Source organism: Aedes aegypti, chromosome 1 (assembly GCF_002204515.2).
Source record: "Aedes aegypti strain LVP_AGWG chromosome 1, AaegL5.0 Primary Assembly, whole genome shotgun sequence".
Lineage (NCBI taxonomy): Eukaryota > Metazoa > Arthropoda > Insecta > Diptera > Culicidae > Aedes > Aedes aegypti.
In genome coordinates, this window is record NC_035107.1 from 251,220,023 (window position 1) to 251,240,211 (window position 20,189).

General features: G+C 37.0%; 2 protein-coding genes across 8 annotated transcripts in view; one reads left to right on the plus strand and one right to left on the minus strand.

Annotated features, from left to right (window-relative positions):
- LOC5563715 (peripheral plasma membrane protein CASK) overlaps positions 1 to 20,189 on the plus strand; it is a 706,277-nt gene that overhangs the window by 584,443 nt on the left and 101,645 nt on the right. The gene's annotated exons all lie outside the window — the stretch shown is intronic.
- The window catches only part of LOC5563718 (alkaline phosphatase), a 29,661-nt gene that overhangs the window by 1,777 nt on the left and 7,695 nt on the right, over positions 1 to 20,189 (minus strand). For all 5 annotated transcript variants that reach the window (XM_021837531.1, XM_021837533.1, XM_021837532.1 and 2 more), the window contains exons 6-7: positions 4,428 to 4,613; positions 3,348 to 3,516 (exon numbers count right to left, since the gene is read on the minus strand). In XM_021837531.1, coding sequence (XP_021693223.1) covers positions 3,348 to 3,516; positions 4,428 to 4,613 — 355 coding nt within the window. The remainder of the gene's footprint in view (positions 1 to 3,347; positions 3,517 to 4,427; positions 4,614 to 20,189) is intronic.

Consider the following 20,189-nt stretch of genomic DNA (forward strand, 5'->3'; position numbering starts at 1 on the left):
TGCCAGGGGATCCAATACCCGTTGCTGTTGTGCGCCATCCACGTCACGAACCATTCAGCTGGTTCGTCGTATAAGCAAATTCCCCGTTTGACCATGGCAATCAACTGATAACATCCCGTAGTGCTATTTATCTGTAACCGTATCGAGGCTTAGAAAGTCATCGGCCCTTGTCAGGGCTATCAAATTTGTGGAAAAGAGTTGAAGGAATAATATTTCCGACCTTATTACATCTTATATTCCTCAATCAATCTCGCAGCTTCGTACAAAATTTAATTTGTTATGAATAATTGATGGCACGACAATTTGAGACTATTCGTGGACGCTGCTGCAGTGCCGTCGGGGTGAGTGTTCAACATTTCACAACTATTGTAAACTAGAGTGGAATTTCCGACAGTGTCTTTGATTTGCCATATTTTATGAGAACACTTCGATTACGAAAATGACCACATGTAACAAAATTGCGACATGTTTAGAATGCTTTTGAAAAGAAATTCCCATTGTACAATTTTCATAATGTTGGCACCATGGATCAGAAATTTACCTTCATATTAAAGAAAACTATTGATTATCAATAGCGAACTATTGAATATTTAGTAAATGTCAACCCTTTCATTGATGTTCGATCAATTTCTCACGCATAATCATTTTTCGCAATTAACAAGTAATTCTAAGTCCAACTCATTATTGGCACATATGCATTTCCCAGATTGGTCGATTAGAAATAGAAGAGCACGAAAGGGAGGAGCATAATCTGCTTATCTAAGGGTATACCGTGGTGCATCAATATCCGGACGCTGAAGAGGCACGAAATGTTCTAGCTCAATTTGCACGACCTTATTTTCTTACATGATTAATGTGTGATATTTATACAATTAGCTTAGGATAACATCTCCACAAAAACGAAGAAAATTTCATGGAAAATAGCAAAAATCACATGTAAATCGTTAAAATAATGAAACAATGCTTGTCCTTAAATCCGGACACGTGAATCAGTATGCCGGACACTCATGAATCAAAATCCGGACAACGTTAAATACATTGACTATATCTATACAAAATTCATTTAAATCAACAAGTAAATGATTTTTCCGGTAACGTAAAACATACATTTACTGTACAATATAATATCATTAACAACATTATGTTTAATTAGAACATTTTTTACCTGCATTCATTTTTGTGGTTCGATGCGCCACAGAAACAATCGCGTTTTTAAGCAGTTTTTCAGCGCAAAACAATTGTGTTATCATTGATTACACTACTGTCCCACCTTTACTTTTAATTTGTTTCAAATGTTCTTCTAAAATAGTACTTTTCACTGCAAATATATTGCGATATCGTGTTGTGTCCGGCTAGAGAAACACTGGCTCACAAACCCGGACAGCGTCTTTTTGCTTTTGATTTAGTTAATTTTCACACCAAATCACTGTTCTTTCACAACAACAACAACAACAACGTTGCGAATTTGTTTTCATTTTTAATATTTTTATGGCAAAGTTTATTAGATGGAAAATTATTGTGAAATGATAAAATAAGTCTAAATCTTAAGATACGAGGAAATATTACAAGATTATTGTAAAATTTCATCGATAAATCAATAAATATTATTTGAGTGTCCGGATATTGGTCCCGTCCGGATTTTGATTCATCACGGTATAGCATGCTTCCTTCGATGGATTTGGTTTCATTCCGTTTCGACTTCCGAGCTGGCAAGAGCTCCTCCGATCCTGCGCAGCGACGTCCGCACCTGCTGATCTTCAAGCTAGCGAACCAGCGTCTGGTGATCGGTGGTCAAGAAGCAAGCCCGTTAGGAGCCAATTTCCAGAAGCCCCAGAGTTGCTGATCCGAAGAGAAAAGAGCAGCGAATCAAGCGTCGGACTTATGAAATCGCTCAAGATTTCAAGAGTGAGCATCATTTCGCCTTGTGCCCGGTGATCCACTACCCGTTGCTGTTGTGCGCCATCGACGGACCATGGCAATCAACTGATCAATCCCGCAGTGCTATTTATCTGTGGCCGCATCGAGGCTAAGAAAGCCATCGGCCCTTGTCAGGGCCATCAAATTTGTGGAAAAGAGTTGAAAGAATAATACCAATCTCACAGTTTCGTACAAAATTTAATTTGTCATGAATAATTGATGGCACGACAATTTGAGACTATTCTTGGACGCTGCTGCAGTGCCGTCGAGGTGAGTGCTCAACATTTCACAACGAATGTAAACTAGAGTGGCATTTCCAACAGTGTCTTTGATTTGCCATATTTTATGGGAGCACTTCGATTATGAAAATTATCACATGTAACAAAATTGCGTCATATTTAGAATGGACAAATCGAGCGTCCGGCTTGTGGTATCGCTCAAGATTTCAAACTTAAGCTACGTTTTCAGATTTCGACTTCAGCCGTGTGATCTAATATCTGTTGCTAATGTGTGCCATCCACACCACGAAACATTCAACTGGTTCGTCTTATAAGCAGAGAACTTATACAAATTTCTACACTTGCGTTGGGGATCCTTCGTTTAACCATGGCAATCAACTGATAACATCCTGTAGTGCGATGCATCTATGACAGCAACCGAGCTAACAAAGCCTTTGGCTCTTTTCAGGGCCACCAAATGTGTGTAAGAGAGTTAACAGAGTAATATTTCCGACTATATTTATCACATTGCCAAGCAATGAATAATATTTCTCTCAAACCATAAAATCAACAAAGCGATGACTGAAGCTTTCATTATAATTCTCGAATAACTTCCTATAGACACATTGCTGTTAAATATTCTTTAATTAGAATTACTTAGATTTTGCTTCAGCATGCTGAACAAGCCTCAATCACTACTGTTCTTTCCAATGCTACCATATATTTCATAGGAAATTACTAATATAATTTCAAAATGATCATACAACCTGAAGTGAAATTTCATAGATAAATATGACGAATTCATCGGTTAAAGATAATGTAGATTTGGGACATGATTAAGAGTACACTTGGCTGCAAATCGATATATGCATAAATATTTACGAAAGTTTCGAGCACTGAAAACAGTATGAAGTCAAAACGAGCAACAATAAGACATCAAATTTAGTTAAATTAACCATCGTGGTCCTACGTCACTAGTTCGTACAACCCCATAGGGATGTACCCTTATAGTTTTTTCAATCGAATTCTTGAAGCATTAGACTAAATTTTAAAACTCATGTAATGCTCACAAGTTCAAATTGAGAACCACACCCCAAACCAGCTAGATCGCCCATTACAGAGCGGAATCCATGATGGAATATTATCTCCTTAGCACTTTCAAAACACCCTCCCCATTGAACCAACCAAGCAATCGCCCCAAAAGTCACGTACCTTCCACAAAGAGAAAATAGCCCCGATGGTGGCTGTCCCTCTCCAGGACATCCATCGCCTTGCCGACCATCTCCTCCAGCGTCGGAATCACCTTGGCATCGGCATCCATGTGGAAGGGAACATGATTTGCATGGAACAGCCCCAGCAAGTACTCGGTGTCTTCATCGACCTCGGAAAAGAAGCAAACAACATCGAATTATTAGTATGAATAACAATGACCACGACGATGTTAGACCACTCGGCATAGGTCAGCAGAAAAAGCCGGCATTTCTCTACTTTGGAGTATGTCTAGGGTTTTTATCATGTTGACTGTTTTTTATGATTTTTTGTGAATGTATCTGTACGGCTAAGGGACAAAACGTCGAAAGACAGAAGGTCGACCTTTTGTTTTGCGATCTTCTCTGCCCATAACTGCATATTTGTAACATTCGACAAAAGTAGGCATTGAGTAAATGGGATACCAAGTTTGCATTTTATTGCAGTATGGGAGGAAACTAAAATTTAAAAAAATCACTAAGAATTCAAAAGTGATTATTTGAGGCTGAAATTTTGTACAACTCATATCGCATATTGGGTGAATAGTCAGAAAATATTTCTGATAGCATTTTCGTTGCCACTGCATTATGAGGCTCATGTATAATCTCAATGTGACCGTTATGCGGTTACAATTGCCAATGTGACAAAACAACTTGGTATTTTTTTGGAATTTTCTAGAACAATCTCACAGATTTCAGTAAGTTGATCGAAAGTATTTGTCATTTGATGACTCTCCCCGGTATAAACTCGAAATTGTCAAAATTATCGAATGTGACAAATTTGCGGTTATGGGCAGTTCTGTTCATTCAACGTTTTGTCGTTAGATCTTTCGCCATAGATTTATACATCGAAAGGACAGAAATTCGAAAAACAAAACGTCGATTCTATTGTTTCGAAAGAGAGTCATTAAAAATAATCGTTCCCTTCCAATTCTCTTTTTTTTATCCTTTCGACGTTTATTTGAAGTTTTGTCCTTTGGTATTCGACGTTTTGTGTTTCGACGTTCCGTCACCCATCCATTTTGTATGTACGGCGTCTAATTACCTCCAATAGCTGATCACGATTCTGTACGTACGAGGCTCTACCACCTCCGTGATTCTGCTGGTGGGACCTTTTGTGATGGAGCCAGTGTTTGATTAAATCCATGCCATCGGTCCGGCGTCCGGGAACTCCTTCCGAATCGGTGCTGGTGTTCGGATAGAACTGGCGTCGTCCTCCTCCCAGTATTACCTGTAAGCAGGGTGGGAATGGACAATGAAGATTTGAGAGGAATTTCCAGTGGATGACTGACCAAAAATATTATGCAATTATAGATCTATGTGATTTTGAGAGCATTTGATATACATCACTTCAAAAAAGGTCAAAATAATTAAAGATAGTATCACATAATACGTATTTGGATCCTACGATAGCCTCAATTAAATTACGAAGGTACTTCTATTGTTATAGCTCATTCGACATCTTGAATCCATACAAGTTTCGATCTGTAATCGAGACGGTGTCGTTGTGGAATGCAAACTGATTCGTTCCGGATCCCGACAAATTCCATTCTTGAATCTAGACGGGTTCCGTTTCTCAAAACCACCAGGTTCTGCTCGGAAATTGTGGTTTGTTGCCTAAAATATTGACTCATGGTTAGCTACGCTTGAAGTCTTCAATAAAGTTTAATAACTCTCTTCATGAAGTTATTGAGTGACCTAGATTCAATACATCATTTGATTCATCGATTTGAACACAACTAAGGTCAATTTGACGTAAAATTAAGCAATTTGTGCTGCAAATTTACGTCATTCTACTAGCTTTAATATGTTGGGTATTTATGACGTAAACTCACATGATTTTTTTCTTAGTATGTATTCTCAGGCTCCTCAACTTCTCTGGGTGTAGCGTATCTTCGTGCCTGCCACACGAAATACAAATGCAGAAATGAACAGATGGCGATATAAGCTCTTAGTTAACAACAGTAGTAGAGCTTATACAACCTTAAACAAGGAAACAGCCGAGGAAAAAGTAAGCACGTAACTCAAGAAAGAAGAAAAATAATCTCGTGTAACGAACACGAAGATATTCTATGTCTTCAAATGTTGAGCATATTTCCAACAAGAGAAAATCCTCGACAAACGAAATTGGAACTGACCACTAGCCTGGGACACGGTTATATGAAAAATTTAGATTCTCGCTCCTGTCCACTTTTTGGATTGCATTTAGGTCCCATAACAACTGTGCAAAATTTCAGCTCGATCGGAGAAACTATATTTTAGCGCCAGCCGTTCAAAGTTTCTATGGGAGTTACTATGGGAATACTTACTTTTGCAAAGAAAAATCGCCAGAGGCCGCCCATTGACCTCTATAAAATTTCTGAACACAGATATCGATAGGTATTTCTACGATGAACAACATTGCCGAAGACCGCAAAGCAATCCGATGCTAGTGAAAAAAGTTATTAAGCATAGACTATTCGGAAATTTTGCCCGATTTTGTTATTATTATTATTCCTTTACGTGTTAATCAACGTCGCGTTGCCAATAGGTTTTCATTGAATAACTTTTTTCACAAGTCTCGGAATGTTTCGCGGTCTTCGGCAATATTCTTCATCGTAAAAATACCTATCGAGGTCTGTGTTCAGAATTTTTATAGGGATCAATGGGCGACCTCTGGCGATTTTTCTTTGCAAAAGTAAGTTTTTCCATAGTAAATCCCATACAAACTTTGAACGGCTGGCGCTAAAATATAGTTTCTCCGATCGAGCTGAAATTTTGCACAGTTGTTATGGGACCTAAATGCAATCCAAAAAGTGGACTGGAGCGAGAATCTAAATTTTGTCCCACACTACTGACCACTATCAGCACACATTTTCTGAATAATTGAGCGTTCATCATGTCTAAGGTTCCCCGTTATGGCTGACTCGTCAGTTCCCAGAAGCTAACATTTTTTTTTTAGAATTTCTTACGCGTTCCACATAGACTTCCAGATATTCTTAGGGATTCCAAGGAGCTCTCAAGAGATATCATTTAGTGCTTTAGAAATTTCGAATTGATGCCGAAGGAGTTATAGAGGTCCCCAGAGGCTACTAAATAATCTCATGAAATTTTAAGAGAGCAGCAAAAATTTGACATGGATTTACACAGGGTTTTGATACATTTACAGAATTTCCAAGAGCTTTCAAAGAGTTTGATTTTTGTACATTTATATTGATAGGGGCTTAAGGTAGCTTGAGGGGTTTAAGGGGATTGGAGGTGTCAAGTATGGGGCCCAGATAGCCGTAGCGGTAACGCACAGCTATTCAGCAAGTTCAAATCGCACCGATCGAGGATCTTTCCAGGTAGAAAATTTTCACGACTTCTTAGGGCATGCAGTATCTCCATACGATATACACTTACCAAAATCGCCATTCAATGGACGGTTTGCTTTTGTGAGGAAGAAGCTGAACTAGACAACGGACTGGCAAGTGAATGCCTAAAGTCACGGTATGGCCACGAAGCCCTCTAGGAACTCTATTTTTGAAATGTTTTAAGAATCACAAAAAAAAAACGCTGCTCTCTGATCTCTGTATCTCTCTTCAAGAAACCTTGATAACCCATGGGGAATACTTAAAAAACTTCGGGAGTTCCGTAGGACTCCATGAAAACACCTTTTTGGAAGCTCTTGGGAGTTTTTTCAAGGTTTTTGGAAATCCCTTTCCTTTGGGAATCCAATGAAGCACTTTATATTTTTGGAAACCTCCTGGGAATTGTGTTTTGAGGTTTTTTCATTTTCAGATTTTTCGTTCCAAATTGACTTGAAATCCAAATTTTTAATAATTGTTAAGCCCCGGAAGTATTCAAACATTATTTGATAATATTGAAAAACATTTTGGATTCAGAAAACATAGCATTATGGAACTGCTAATTAGAGGTTTTGAAAACTTCATCCATGTTCGTTAAGACAACCTGTGATCATTTCTCGCACCATGATCACCTTTGCAATTTGTAGACAAAATGTGCACGATAAATCAAAATTATTAAAATTTTCGGTAAAAATCGAACTGAAATTACACTGCGGAACACGAATTTGTGTCAAGCTTCAAAATACCGCTATTTACTTAACTAAGGGCTGCTCAATCTATTGCCGTTTTCAAAAATATCATAGCACGTCTGGTTTTTAAGATATTGGCTGTTGAAAATGCAAAATTTGACCACATCAGCCAGCTTGCATGCAAGTTTGCGAGCTTGTAAGGCAATTTATTTGCTCAATTTGCCACAGAATTCAAACTTTATGTGTGCAACAATATTTATCAGCAAAGTTCATAATACTATCGATGCTCAAAAGTTATTTTTTGGTGTTTTAGAAATGTAATGTGAAATACATATAAGAGAAACGAAGAGTTTTGTATAGAGACTGAAAGCATGCTGAAAAATCGAAAAATCTGAAATGAAAGTTTAAGTCCTATTATGCGTGCTAGCTGGATTAGATCACAAAAAAGTTTGATGGTACATATCTGTCATTTCATGTAAACATCAATTAAACCAGTGTTTTATACAACTTTGGCGACCTGTATAAAACTAGTGACGTGCAGGGACATTTCTGAAAACGGCATCAGATTCAGCGATATTATTGCTGTAAAAGCTTCTGGGAGAATTTTTGTTGTAATTCCATTATTGGACTGCCGAGAGATTTTCCGCAGCAAATTTTGAAGGAACTCCTCTTAGCATATCTTGAGAAATCATTTGGAAAAATTCACAGGATGTCTACTTATTTACAGCAATGAAATTCTCTGATATTTCCAGGTGTTTCAGGTTTTCAAAGATAATTCCAGGCTTAAGAAATTCTCCAAAGAACATAAATGATTGAAGAATAGTTGATTTGAAAAAAAACTTGGCAAGTATTTTTCCCTTTTATATAAAAAAACGTTCTAAACGTGTAAACAACATAGGAAAATACTTAAAAAATGTTGATGATTTTTATTAAACTTCCACGAAAAAAACAAGAATGTATATCAAATGATCTATAAGTGCCTTTTAATATCAAAGTTTGATAAAAAACAATTTGATCTTAAGGAAAAATAGCATTTTCCTCACCCAGAAAATTCTGTGGAAAACATTTTGTATGTTGGACTTCCAGGAATTTCTTACATAGATTTTCCAGCATGTTATCCAGCATTTACTTCAATAATACCACTGATATCTTTTAAAAAATACTGTGGTAATGGTTCCAGTAATATCCCCAATGATCCTTACGGAAGCTCTATCTTGCAGGAGTTCATCAGATATATCTCAAAAATCTTCATCAGAGATTGGTTCATAAATTGTTTCAAAAACTTATGAATTTTTTCAGGCAATTTTCCGAAAATTTATAAACAAAAATTCTTGACAATTTCCTTAAGGAATTCCTCGATCAATTTTTGGGGAGACTTCTGGGTAAATCTCTGAAGGAATTTATAAGAGCACTGATTAATGACCAGGGGAAATCTCTGGGTAACTCCTATGGGTACCATTAGAGAACTGGGCTAATTTTTTTAATGAATTCTGAACTACATTTTTGGAGGAAATCCTAATAAATCCTAGAAAAACTATTGATAACCCAGTAATGTACTGTGAATTTCCTTGAAACATATCAGGGAAAAATCTGAAGGAATCTTGATAAATTTCAGCAGTCCAAGTCCAACGAATACACCCTTAGTAATTTCCACATGCTTTGTTGTAAAACTTTCCTTCAGAAATTCAACCGGTTATTCCTCCAAAGATTTCATCATTTAATTCAAGGAATAATTCCGGAAAAATCTTTTAAAAAAATCTACGATAACTCCTCCAAGAGTTCTACGCAGATTTTTAGTAATTTCTCAAACTATTTTTACAAATGTTCCTTTCTAAACTCTTCCCATATTCTCCAAGGAATTGGCCCAACATTTTTCCAGTGATAATATCGAAATACAAATTCAGCCACTTCCTTTAGTAAGTACTACGGGAGATCATACAAGCATATCTACAGAAATTCTTCTAGGATGTTTCAATATATTCGTTCAAGGTTTCTTCATGGAGGTCCTCCAGGAATTTCTTACAGAGAGTTTGCAGCATTTTATCCAGGGTATATTATTAGCAGATCAGAGATGTGCGAAGATTTCTTCGAAGATTAAGTTGTCATAGATTTTTCAAACATGCTTTGGGTAATTGTTTCGGCATTATCCTATCATACAGGAGTTCATCAGATATTCCGCAAAAAGTTTCAGCATATATTGTTTTACAACGTTTTTCAGAAATTCCTGGATTACTTTAGGAGTTTTTGACGATAATTTTTGAATAATGTTCTTGACAATTCCCTAAAGGAATTCATGAATAAATTCTTTGGGATATTTATGGAAGAATCTCTGAAGGAATTTATGAAGAAATCTCTTAATAAAGCCCAGAGGGAATCTATGGGATAACTCTTGATGGTACCATTAGATAACTGGTTAAAAATAAAACCTGTGCTAAGTTTTTGGAGGAAACCCTAAAGATATTTTTTTAACTTACAAATTATATAGATGAAAATTCTACAAATGGAAGAATTATTGGATACATTCCTGGGCTACTGAAGATTACCATGAGACGATTCAGGGAGAAATTTTAAAACATCTCTGTAGTAATTACTGAGGTCATCTTTAGAACAGTATATTAGTTGTAAAAGTACGGGCTGGTAGCAGGTCTCTTCTCAGAGATTTGGTCTGTATTTTAATGCAAGTCTCCAAAACACCAAATTCCGGAGTTGACAGAGAAAAATTCAGAGTTTATTTCGCAACGTTTTTACTTAGAAGGCTCGTTAAGAAGTTTTCTCTCAGATTACTCGAGGAAAAGCTTCAGAAATTCTTCTAGCAATTTCTACTGAAATTCCTTCTTATATACTTTTAAGGTCTTCACCAGAAATCTCTCTGTTGATTACTGTGAAAATTTTCCGAGATATTTTGCGAATAATGAATCCACCGATTTCCTCAGTTGTCGCTATAAGGGATCTTCCTCCAGGAGTTCTCCCATGAAAATACATAAATGTTTATTCCACAGTTTTTTTCAGAGATTCGTTTACAGACTTTTCCAGATAGATCCACAAGAATTGCTACGCCGATTTCTCCAGCTATCCATTTAGCCATTTTCTTATGGATTCATCTACGTTTGCTCATAGGATCTGCTCCATAAATTCCTTCAAGGGTCGTTTGAAGAAATATATTAAATACTCTTCCAGGAATCCCTATTCAACCTGAGAAAACCAGAACTTCAGCCCTGGGCTGGTTCATCACGGCTTCACTTCTCTTCCGAAGGAAGTCGTCATTAAAATTTTGTATCTACGTGATACCTTGGGGTAATCAGGACCTTGGTAGCGACTGGTGGTTGTGAAAAAAAAAACTTTATAAATGTCTTGCTGGACAAAAAATATGGATACGACATAAGAGTTTGCTTCCTAAGTTGAATAGACATTTTGATAGGATTATTTATACGTCTTTTTGGAATCCTTCGATTGCTTTAACATATTACTCCGAAGATATCTTCAGGTTGGTTTGAGATTTTTCACAAATTTTCTAAGTAATTCTTCCAAGAAATTCGTTTTGAATACCTTCAAAATTCAATCTGTAATTTTTCACAGAAATCCCTCTAAAGACCGTTTCAGACATTTTCCAATGCTTAAGACTTCATTCTCCGAAAGTATAGTCCATTAATTTCCCTAGGACTTCCTCCAACATTCCCGTTAAGAGCACCTTCGAGAATTCAAACTTCCTCTACAAAATCCTCCAATTTTTTTTAAATTACTCAAGGAAGTCTTCGAAGATTTTTCCCAGTCATTCATACAGGGTTGTATCCAGGGGATTATTTTGGAGCAAAATTGTTAAACATATTCGCGAGGAATTTCGAAAGAAAATCCTAGAGTAGCTTCTGATGAAACATAGGTGAGTTTTAAGTATGCCTTGAAACATTTCTACAACGATCTCTGAAAGAACTCCTATTTTTTAAATTCTCCCTATAACTTTCTTGATAAATTGTTAAGATAACTCTCCATGCAAGACTGTTTGAAGAATTTCTTTGATTAAGTTCTAACAGAATTTCTTAAAAACTATAAGGGTACATCCCCATGGGGTTGTACGAACTAGTGACGTAGGACCACGATGGTTAATTTAACTAAATTTGATGTCTTATTGTTGCTCGTTTTGACTTCATACTGTTTTCAGTGCTCGAAACTTTCGTAAATATTTATGCATATATCGATTTGCAGCCAAGTGTACTCTTAATCATGTCCCAAATCTACATTATCTTTAACCGATGAATTCGTCATATTTATCTATGAAATTTCACTTCAGGTTGTATGATCATTTTGAAATTATATTAGTAATTTCCTATGAAATATATGGTAGCATTGAAAAGAACAGTAGTGATTGAGGCTTGTTCAGCATGCTGAAGCAAAATATAAGTAATTCTAATTAAAGAATATTCAACAGCAATGTGTCTATAGGAAGTTATTCGAGAATTATAATGAAAGCTTCAGTCATCGCTTTGTTGATTTTATGGTTTGAGAGAAATATTATTCATTGCTTGGCAATGTGATAAATATAGTCGGAAATATTACTCTGTTAACTCTCTTACACACATTTGGTGGCCCTGAAAAGAGCCAAAGGCTTTGTTAGCTCGGTTGCTGTCATAGATGCATCGCACTACAGGATGTTATCAGTTGATTGCCATGGTTAAACGAAGGATCCCCAACGCAAGTGTAGAAATTTGTATAAGTTCTCTGCTTATAAGACGAACCAGTTGAATGTTTCGTGGTGTGGATGGCACACATTAGCAACAGATATTAGATCACACGGCTGAAGTCGAAATCTGAAAACGTAGCTTAAGTTTGAAATCTTGAGCGATACCACAAGCCGGACGCTCGATTTGTCCATTCTAAATATGACGCAATTTTGTTACATGTGATAATTTTCATAATCGAAGTGCTCCCATAAAATATGGCAAATCAAAGACACTGTTGGAAATGCCACTCTAGTTTACATTCGTTGTGAAATGTTGAGCACTCACCTCGACGGCACTGCAGCAGCGTCCAAGAATAGTCTCAAATTGTCGTGCAATCAATTATTCATGACAAATTAAATTTTGTACGAAACTGTGAGATTGGTATTATTCTTTCAACTCTTTTCCACAAATTTGATGGCCCTGACAAGGGCCGATGGCTTTCTTAGCCTCGATGCGGCCACAGATAAATAGCACTGCGGGATTGATCAGTTGATTGCCATGGTCCGTCGATGGCGCACAACAGCAACGGGTAGTGGATCACCGGGCACAAGGCGAAATGATGCTCACTCTTGAAATCTTGAGCGATTTCATAAGTCCGACGCTTGATTCGCTGCTCTTTTCTCTTCGGATCAGCAACTCTGGGGCTTCTGGAAATTGGCTCCTAACGGGCTTGCTTCTTGACCACCGATCACCAGACGCTGGTTCGCTAGCTTGAAGATCAGCAGGTGCGGACGTTGCTGCGCAGGATCGGAGGAGCTCTTGCCAGCTCGGAAGTCGAAACGGAATGAAACCAAATCCATCGAAGGAAGCATGCTATACCGTGATGAATCAAAATCCGGACGGGACCAATATCCAGACACTCAAATAATATTTATTGATTTATCGATGAAATTTTACAATAATCTTGTAATATTTCCTCGTATCTTAAGATTTAGACTTATTTTATCATTTCACAATAATTTTCCATCTAATAAACTTTGCCATAAAAATATTAAAAATGAAAACAAATTCGCAACGTTGTTGTTGTTGTTGTTGTGAAAGAACAGTGATTTGGTGTGAAAATTAACTAAATCAAAAGCAAAAAGACGCTGTCCGGGTTTGTGAGCCAGTGTTTCTCTAGCCGGACACAAAACGATATCGCAATATATTTGCAGTGAAAAGTACTATTTTAGAAGAACATTTGAAACAAATTAAAAGTAAAGGTGGGACAGTAGTGTAATCAATGATAACACAATTGTTTTGCGCTGAAAAACTGCTTAAAAACGCGATTGTTTCTGTGGCGCATCGAACCACAAAAATGAATGCAGGTAAAAAATGTTCTAATTAAACATAATGTTGTTAATGATATTATATTGTACAGTAAATGTATGTTTTACGTTACCGGAAAAATCATTTACTTGTTGATTTAAATGAATTTTGTATAGATATAGTCAATGTATTTAACGTTGTCCGGATTTTGATTCATGAGTGTCCGGCATACTGATTCACGTGTCCGGATTTAAGGACAAGCATTGTTTCATTATTTTAACGATTTACATGCGATTTTTGCTATTTTCCATGAAATTTTCTTCGTTTTTGTGGAGATGTTATCCTAAGCTAATTGTATAAATATCACACATTAATCATGTAAGAAAATAAGGTCGTGCAAATTGAGCTAGAACATTTCGTGCCTCTTCAGCGTCCGGATATTGATGCACCACGGTATACCCTTAGATAAGCAGATTATGCTCCTCCCTTTCGTGCTCTTCTATTTCTAATCGACCAATCTGGGAAATGCATATGTGCCAATAATGAGTTGGACTTAGAATTACTTGTTAATTGCGAAAAATGATTATGCGTGAGAAATTGATCGAACATCAATGAAAGGGTTGACATTTACTAGATATTCAATAGTTCGCTATTGATAATCAATAGTTTTCTTTAATATGAAGGTAAATTTCTGATCCATTGTGCCAAAATTATGAAAATTGTACAATGGGAATTTCTTTTCAAAAGCATTCTAAACATGTCGCAATTTTGTTACATGTGGTCATTTTCGTAATCGAAGTGTTCTCATAAAATATGGCAAATCAAAGACACTGTCGGAAATTCCACTCTAATTTACAATAGTTGTGAAATGTTGAACACTCACCCCGACGGCACTGCTGCAGCGTCCACGAATAGTCTCAAATTGTCGTGCCATCAATTATTCATAACAAATTAAATTTTGTACGAAGCTGCGAGATTGATTGAGGAATATAAGATGTAATAAGGTCGGAAATATTATTCCTTCAACTCTTTTCCACAAATTTGATAGCCCTGACAAGGGCCGATGACTTTCTAAGCCTCGATACGGTTACAGATAAATAGCACTACGGGATGTTATCAGTTGATTGCCATGGTCAAACGGGGAATTTGCTTATACGACGAACCAGCTGAATGGTTCGTGACGTGGATGGTGCACAACAGCAACGGGTATTGGATCCCCTGGCACAAGTCGAAATCTGGAAACGATGCTCACTCTTGAAATCTTGAGCGATTTCACTAGTCCGACGCTTGATTAGCAGCAGCTCCTCGGATCAGCAACTCTGGGGGCTGGTAATTGGCTCCTAACGGGCTTGCATCTTGACCACCGATGCTGAATTTATTTATCACGAGTCGAAATCTGGGAGCGCGAATAAATTTGCGGCGGCGATGACGATGGCTTGGACGCTTTTCCGAGCGGCAGTAGTCCCCCGCTCGGAGAAGCGCCCAAGCCATCGTCATCGCCGCCGCAAATCAATCTTGCGTCTTCCTCTTTCGACGACACAAATTGGACTGTGACGCGGGTGCAAAAGCAAAGCGAGAATGACTCGCCCGATCGTGTTCACAGCCCGACCGCAAAAAGAAGACTGATGGAAGAAACAGGGACCCGTTTGCTTTTATAGTGGGAAGCGATACCGTCGAAAAATGCTCGAACGTGATTGGTTGGATAAGAAAGGGGTCAACATTTATCAAATTTTCAATAGTTTAACAACAAAATTCACTTATCGGATATATTACTAACGATGCGTAGATACATTTCTGATCGAATGATAATAAAATCGTAATAATTGGTTCATAAACAACTGAGTTATTAACGTTCAAAATCTCCCCTAATTTCGTTACATGTCTCATTTTCCGTACTTTTAAAGTGCACCCCAATATAGAAAACAAAGACGTAGTCCTACGTCAAAAAAAAAAAAACTATCGTTAAAAGATCGGATTTGTAATAATTGCTATAGTATTAACTGGGCCCAGATAGCCGTAGCGGCAAACGCGCAGCTATTCAGCAAGACCAAGCTGAGGGTCATGGGTTCGAATCCCAAAGGTCGAGGATCTTTTCGGTTTGGAAATTTTCTCGACTTCCCAGGGCATAAAGTATCATCGTACCTGCCACACGATATACGCATGCAAAAATGCTCATTGGCATATTAAGTTCTCAGTTAATAACTGTGGAAGTGCTCATAAAGAACACTAAGCTGAGAAGAAGGCTCTGTCCCAGTGGGGTCGTAACGGCAGAAAGAAGAAGAAGTATTAACTGATGTGGAATCTTGTAGAATAAATTCTAAAGAATCCATGGAGTTTTTGAAATTTGATTTGATTTTTTTTTTAGAGAAATGTTTGAACCGCAGTAAAAATATGTTGATGAATTTCTGGAGAGCAGCAGTGAGGAAGTTTTTGAGAAGCTCTATGATAAATCCCAAGTCAAATTTATCAATAAATTCTTGACAAAGTTTATAATAAATTTTATCGATCAATTCCTAAAGGATTTTTGGAGCAACTCTTGAGAGTAATAGTGGATGAATTTTGAAAAAGAATCCGTATGAAAATTCCTAGAATAAATAAAGGAATCGGCGTAGGAGTTATTGTATGTTTTTTGAAAAAAAATGTCGAAAAGATTGTTTTAATACTCTTGAGTAAACCTTTGTGGAAGACCTCCTGTAGGATCTGTGGAAAATCTTCTAGAAGTAACAACTGGAGAAATCGGTGAAAAAATCAGTGGAAAATCATCTGGACGAAATCTTGGGATAAGCGCTAGGTTTTTTTCCTAGATAATCTCTATTTAAATTATTCTGGAATAAACTTTTGTTGAAGCGTTAGAGTGCTTTAAGAATTTCTGGACCAAATTCTTAAAAGGATCCATTGAAAAATGAAAAATTGCTGGCAGCATTCCTGGAAGTATTCCTGAAAAAATCACTCGCGAAATTACTAGAATTCATGAATTTACCGGGTTCTAAATTTTGCACCAGAATTTACTGCTAGCCGATTAAAAACGTGACTTCAGCACCCATTTTAATTAAAATAGAAACTTTTGAACCTTAACTTGCATTAAAATAGTGACAAAGACTCTAAAAAATCTGGTTACATTTAAGTACTTTTTATTAAACTTATTGCATTTTTGCTCTTTTCCTACAAATTTTGTTATTTTTGTGTAATAGGCGAAAAAATATTTAAAAAATTATAATGTTTTCAACTATGTTTCATATGCTTATGAATGACATTGAACTGAAAGTTTACTTGCCTTGATAAACTTGGAAATCTTAAGTTCTGCTTTCTTGTTTGAACATGTTTCATGCTGAATAGATAAAAATCGCTGAGTGCACTAAACTTTCCAACTAGCGTTTTGATAGCGGCGCAGTCTTGTTGGCTTGATTGAAAAGGTTTTGTGTCTCAAAAACGACATATTCTCCTATATTCCACCATGTTCTACTGCTCCAAAATATTTTCCCTTAGTGTAGCCGAAATTCCCTGAAAATTCCTGGTTTTTCCATGCAGTACACACCCTGTTTCAAAATGAATTCCTGAGATGCGATAATTGTTTGAGGAATCTTTATAACAATTTCTGAGGAAAGTTTTGAGTGAACCACCAAAAGAATTCACGAAACTTTTCCGCGAGGAATCTATGAACATATGGAATTGTCATGTAGTAATTTGTTCACCTTTGATCGCAGACTGTATAAAATATGGTGTACAAACGTTTTCAAATTCAGATTTTTGGCTTGATTCGGGTTATGGCTTATGATAAAAGGTTTCCAAATCTGATCGATTCATGAACGTCCATATCGATTTACTGTGACTTTCCTGCAAATTTCCTGTGTGTTATCTGTTCATCTGGTTTTGCACAAATCTCATAATCTCAAATCTCATCATCTTATTGCGCAAATCTGTAAGTTTAACACACGACCTTGACGTGCAGATTTTTCTCAGTGTATATTCCAGGATGTTCATGCATGATTCAAAAAGACCGCTATACACTGTAACCTCAATTTACGAACTAGATCGGGGGTGCGCAAATTGAGTTGGTGCGTAAATTGAATCAGTGCGTAAAACGAGGAAGCTCAGTTCGTAAAACGAGGTTTTGCCAATTTATCATTTCTATGTAGAAGAATGTCTCACAATACTGGACCCTAGAAGATTGTTATATTATTAAGAAGCGTTTGTATTGTCAGATACAAGTTTTTGTAATTAAGTGAGTACAACATGTGTTCTAGTTCATCCAAAAATTTCCTGGAATATATACCTGCAATGAACTGACGTATTTAGCGATCCTTTGATGTTTTTTTTAAATGGCACAGGCCCTTATCTATTCATAGTAGTAAAATGAGTATTTTCTTTGAATCTACAAACGTGATGTATGGTCTATAGGTAGTTTTTTTTTTAATATGACACAGTCTCTTAACTATTAATTTAATACTTGTTTTTAATTATGAATCGTGGTTTACGGCCAACCAGCCGAGTGGAAGTTTAACAACTACCGAAAAGCTAAACATTACATATAATTTGCAACGTCACTGAGAAGACGTGTAACTTTTTCGCACTCACTGAGAAGACGTGTAACTTTTTCGCAAATCTTCACATCAATTTGTCCATCTAATCCAATTGCAAATTATATGTAATGTTTAGCTTTTCGGTAGTTGTTATTAATTTAAGTCAACGGAATATTTTATTGTTTTATACGGATGTTTTTGGTGCTCCAAGGACTCCATTGAATAAAAGCCTTTGGATCTACGGCCATAATAAGTGAGTAGAAGATAGTTTTCAAATACTCCAAAGGCCCTTACCATTTCTGTGGGTAAACGATGTATTGTATGAATTTGTGGGGATGTCCTTGGTCCTCTAAAATCTCTATCGAATATGGGCATTAGAATATACAAGCGTAACCAATCATCAATAGATAGTTCTTCAATATTGCAAAGGCCTCTTACTGTCCATATTGGCAAACGAAGTGTTGTATTGAGTTGTGTCGATGTTTTTGTACTTCCGAGTACTCCACGATATATAGATCTGAGTATCTACAAACTTAAGTAGTTGTGCATTGATGATACTTATTTATGGCATAAAATATAAACTCTTAAGGCTAAGTAGCCCGTCATTCGGTTTGGTAGCCTTGTTGATTTTCCAGATTGCAATTTCAAAAAGATAAAACTCAGTCATCTTAAGTAATATTGATTCATAAAAGTATCACACATAGAAAATATGCTGATACAGTGATACCTCCATGAGTCGATGTTCCATGACTCGATATCGACTCATGGAACCATACTAAAAACATAATAACACACCATGACACTATGATGGTCCCTAGAAGCAGCTTTCCAAAGAATTGCTGTTCCATGACTCGATATTTCCATGAGTCGATGGTCCCTTCAATATTGACTCATGGAGGTTGCACTGTACATTTTCAGCAATGTCAGTGCAAAACCTAGTGATTTTCTTTAATTCGCAATCGTGAGACGGTTTGGCCACAATCATCGATGCCTACTACAAATTTCAATGGCGGCCTACTTCGCCTTAATATAAGCAAATGGATCAATGTACTGATCTGTACTGATGTTCATGGATTTACTTCGTTAAACAAGTGACATCTATTGAATTTGCGTAAAAATAGACTTCGTTTATTAAGGTTAGGTGAATTTAATTTAAAAATGGCGTCAGACATCGATATTCGTCAACAATATTCTCCAAACGTAGGTCGCCATCTTGAATTCCAAAATTGCGTAAGACATCGATTTTCGTCATCCCCTCGTCGTGGCCATTCCGAAAATACCTATAATGCATGAGTTTTCAACGGTTTTTTCATACCGGGGGTTGCCATGTTGGATTCCAGAATGGCGTCGAACATCGATTTTCGTCATCCACTCACCGTGCCCGTTCCGAAAATACCCATATTGCATGAATTTCAAACGATTTTCTGAAACCAGAGGTCGCCATCTTGGATTCCAAAATGGCGTCGGACATCGATTTTCGTCATCTCCTCGTCGTGCCCGTTCTGAAAATACCCATATTGTATGGGTTTCCAACGATTTTCCCAAACCAGAGGTCGCCATCTTGGATTCCAACATGGCGTCGGATATCGATTTTCGTCATCCCCTAGTCGTGCCCGTTCCAAAAATACTCATATTGTATGGGTTTCCAACGATTTTCCCAAACCAGAGGTCACCATATTGGATTTCAAAATGGCGTCGGACATCGATTTTCGTCATCCCCTAGTCGTGCCTGTTCCAAAAATACCCATATTGTATGGGTTTCCAACGGTTTTCCTAAACCAGAGGTCGCCATCTTGGATTCCAACATGGCGTCGGACATCGATTTTCGTCATCCCCTAGTCGTGCCCGTTCCAAAAATACCCATATTGTATGGGTTTCCAACGATTTTTCCAAACCGGAGGTCAATGATTTCCCACAGAATTGGGTCCTAAAATTTTTAATGAAATCTTGTTTTTATTCAATAACACGAAAGAGCATCTTACTGCAACTACTTTAGCAATATTTCCCGCTCAAATAACGGCTATATCATGTTTAAACTTTAAATTAAAAATTGGGTCCATAAATGAACCTTGACACTTAAGATCATGTTTGACGTTCGCTTAGTCGACAAAAACACCACAGGGTTTTTAGTTTTACCACTGGGGTTGTTCCTATCTGACATTTCGGAAGGGACACGGAAAAAAAATACACCCAAAATTTGAGTTTAAGCCAAGGAGTGTGACAAAATCTAAAAAAAATGTTTTTTGGACTCAAACCAACGGAAAACATTAGAAAATTAAGTAAACATGTGTTATTGGCTTAAACTTAAG